Source organism: Triticum dicoccoides, chromosome 7A, assembly GCF_002162155.2.
Source record: "Triticum dicoccoides isolate Atlit2015 ecotype Zavitan chromosome 7A, WEW_v2.0, whole genome shotgun sequence".
In the NCBI taxonomy this organism is placed as follows: Eukaryota; Viridiplantae; Streptophyta; class Magnoliopsida; order Poales; family Poaceae; genus Triticum; species Triticum dicoccoides.
In genome coordinates, this window is record NC_041392.1 from 88255979 (window position 1) to 88259228 (window position 3250).

General features: G+C 40.1%; 1 protein-coding gene across 1 annotated transcript in view; it reads left to right on the forward strand.

Annotated features, from left to right (window-relative positions):
- The window catches only part of LOC119328991 (probable LRR receptor-like serine/threonine-protein kinase At1g56140), a 9327-nt gene extending 6077 nt beyond the window's left edge, over positions 1-3250 (forward strand). Inside the window, exons 12-17 of the mRNA XM_037601973.1 lie at positions 735-803; positions 904-948; positions 1631-1689; positions 1906-2294; positions 2380-2566; positions 2723-3250. Of these exons, the coding sequence (XP_037457870.1) occupies positions 735-803; positions 904-948; positions 1631-1689; positions 1906-2294; positions 2380-2566; positions 2723-2913 (940 nt within the window). The 3' untranslated portion in view covers positions 2914-3250. The remainder of the gene's footprint in view (positions 1-734; positions 804-903; positions 949-1630; positions 1690-1905; positions 2295-2379; positions 2567-2722) is intronic.

Below are 3250 nucleotides of genomic sequence, written 5' to 3' on the forward strand. Positions count from 1 at the left end.
CCTTAAATTCAAGCTAATATGCATGTCAGTAGCTGATTAATTCCTGCTAAAATAGTGTAATTTGAAGGGCCGGCCCTCCCCAACAAAGCTAATCAACGCTTGGCCCCCCCTTATTCAACTTTCCTGGCTCCGCCACTGTCTGAGATAGTGGCATATATTAAACATGGGATCTTTGAACTACTGGATCTGAAGTGGTCTATAGAAACTAGAAATGAGTGGCCGTGATTGAACAACAACAACAACAACAAAGCCTTTAGTCCCAAACAAGTTGGGGTAGGCTAGAGGTGAAACCCATAAGATCTCGCAACCAACTCATGGCTCTGGCACATGGATAGCAAGCTTCCACGGACCCCTGTCCATAGCTAGCTCTTTGGTGATACTCCAATCCTTCAGGTCTCTCTTAACGGACTCCTCCCATGTCAAAACCGGTCAAATGAGTGGCCGTGATTGAATCAAGGAGATTTGCAAGAGATTGGTAGGAATTGGATTTGTGGTAGCAAGCTAGCAACTTAGCACGACATAATAGTATATATAAAATTACACGGGCAATCTCAGAATTATTCAACTGCAATATGTTCGAAATCAAGACTGGGGCATTATAGTTCCATTATGTGCTTTCTTTTGGCTCGATGGTGTCATCTAATTCTTCAAGATCAGCCTACAATTCTTTTTCTACAATGGAGTCTGGTCTTGAACCTGTCTAACTCTTCTGAATATTGTTTTAAATTCTTCAGGGATGTTTCTTATAACCCTTTACTTAATGGAAACCTTCCTAACAACCCCCCTGATCGCAAGTGGTCAATGTATGTATTTCCTTACTTTTACTCATTATATTAGGCATTGGTGCTAATAGCTAAATTGGCAACATTACTTATTTCTTTGCAAACACATTCTCCTGCGTAGAAACTATATCGGGACTTCAATTGATGCAAGCAGAACAATTAACAGGTAATCAATATTTTAAATAATTTGATTAGTGGCCGTGCTTTGATACTGTTGATCAAACAAGTAACAACTCCATTGTTATTTCTTGCCAGCAGTTTTATTTTTGTTATTGTGAATCTTCTCTTGCTGCCTGTTATTAAAGATTGAGAAGGTGGGCACATATCATATTTGAATGGGAGAGCTTATGTAACACCATTGATTGAATACCATTTAATTTTCCACATTTAATGTATGCTTTTCAGCATTCATTTTTTGTCCACAGCAAGAATATTAAATAATGCAATCATTTCGCTCCTGTAAGGCTGCGGCTGCTCTTTTCTCTTGACGCACTTCAGAAATAATCAGATATGTTGGAGAATGGAAGGGCCGTGAAAGAGGAGACCAAAGTGCTACCGATTTTTCCTTCTTTGTAGATCAACAGGCCTACATATGCAGTAGAATTTTGTTACAAGTTTGGCCTATATTTGCATTTTAGAGAACATCCTGGGATAGAATGATTGGAAAATTTAGGAAATTTTCAACAAGGGTAATGTCGGAAAAGAAGTGGTAGCATTGATGGCGGCCTTTTAGTACTTCTGTATACAGTCCTGAGCTTGTCCTTGTAATTTGCAGTAAATTTTAAACTTTGTTATTTTAATAATGTCCTGCTTCATTTTCTCACCCTGCATTGAATTTTAATATGCAGTGAGAACCTTACTCTCCTCAATTGTCTCCACATGAAAGAATGCAACAAGTTCAACACTAGTAAGTTATAACAAATCTTCACTGTTTGATATTTGAAGACGCATTTCTTGCTATTAGCTTCCAGTACTCAATTTATCATGTATTAATAACGTCAATTACTATATTCTATTGGTGTACATACTGTGATGTTCTATAGTTATTAAGATCAAAGACTTGTTAAATCTTTTAAAATCCGCACAAATGTTTACTCATCCCTCATCTGGTCATCATTTGCAGAACCAATAACTTCATTCGCTGTAAACTGTGGCGGCAAGCAAAGGATTTCTTCAGATCCATTGCCAATTACGTTTGACGATGACACCAGTATCCTTGGGGCAGCAGGCTTTCATGTTAATACTGACAGGCAATGGATAGTTAGCCATGTGGGTTCTGATCCTTTTACTAACTCTTCTGGACCCGGTACCATAAGTACAACTCAAGTTATTCTGGGGACAGACATGCCTGATCTCTATGAAACTGCAAGGACATCAACAAGTGCTTTGTCGTACTATGTGGTTGGTTTGTTGAATGGGAAATATACAGTTCAACTCTTCTTCGCAGAGATACTTATTGATAGCCAGTTAAATAATGGGACAGGAAGGCGCTTGTTTAACATTGATATTCAGGTTTGGTCTCTCTCTCTCTCTCAAAATTTTGACATTTAATGCCTCCAGTTCATATCAGCCAAACTGAAATTGTGATTTACTGCAGGATCAGAATATCAAGAGAGATTTTGACATTACTAAGGAAGCAGGGGGGTTCGGGAGACCCACAAACATAACTCGTGAAGTTACTGTGGATAACTCAGTACTTAAGATACATCTGTATTGGAGTGGACGAGGCACATGCTGTATTCCATATGAAGGAGCTTATGGGCCTCTGGTGTCAGCAATAAGAGGTAAGTATATCCACACTACATATACTGTATTCAGCTTATTTCACTCTCTGTTTATGTGACAATACGATCCAGAGGTTGCGTTTGATGAATGTAGCATCAGTAGGCAATCGGGACAGTACATTGGCTGACAAGGATAAAATGCTCATTTTTCTGCAGTTTTTCGTCCTGAAAAGCCGAACAACAGCCCCCCACCAGCACGGCCAGTGTCTGCGCCAAGTAATGATGACAAGCGAAGAGGAGTGGTTGCAGGCATTGCAGCCCTGTGTATAGCTGGGGCGGTGATCTCTTCGTCCGTCGTTTACCTCTGGTGGAAATGGGTTGCGCTGGTAAAGCATCCAAATGCATGAGGGGAGTTGAGATGTGCATAGCATGTGAATTAGCCTATGTACTGTATCATATCTTCCCGGAGCTTGGTTGGGGAACATGGACGCCTGTACAGGAAACTGCCGCGTAGCATGAAGAGGAGGGCAACATTGGTGTACAGTTCGGTTTACGGTCAGGATTTTAGGTCTGTAGCTTTGTTTTGTTTTCCACCCGTCGATTGTAACTTGTAAGGACCACTCTAGTCATCTCCATTCTTTATTTGTTCGTTCAAACTTATTTCCATGTAGTGCTGCCTTGTTGAATGAGTAATTAACACCTTGAGGTGTTCTTTGGAATGTGGAATTTCTTGTACCTGCTTGA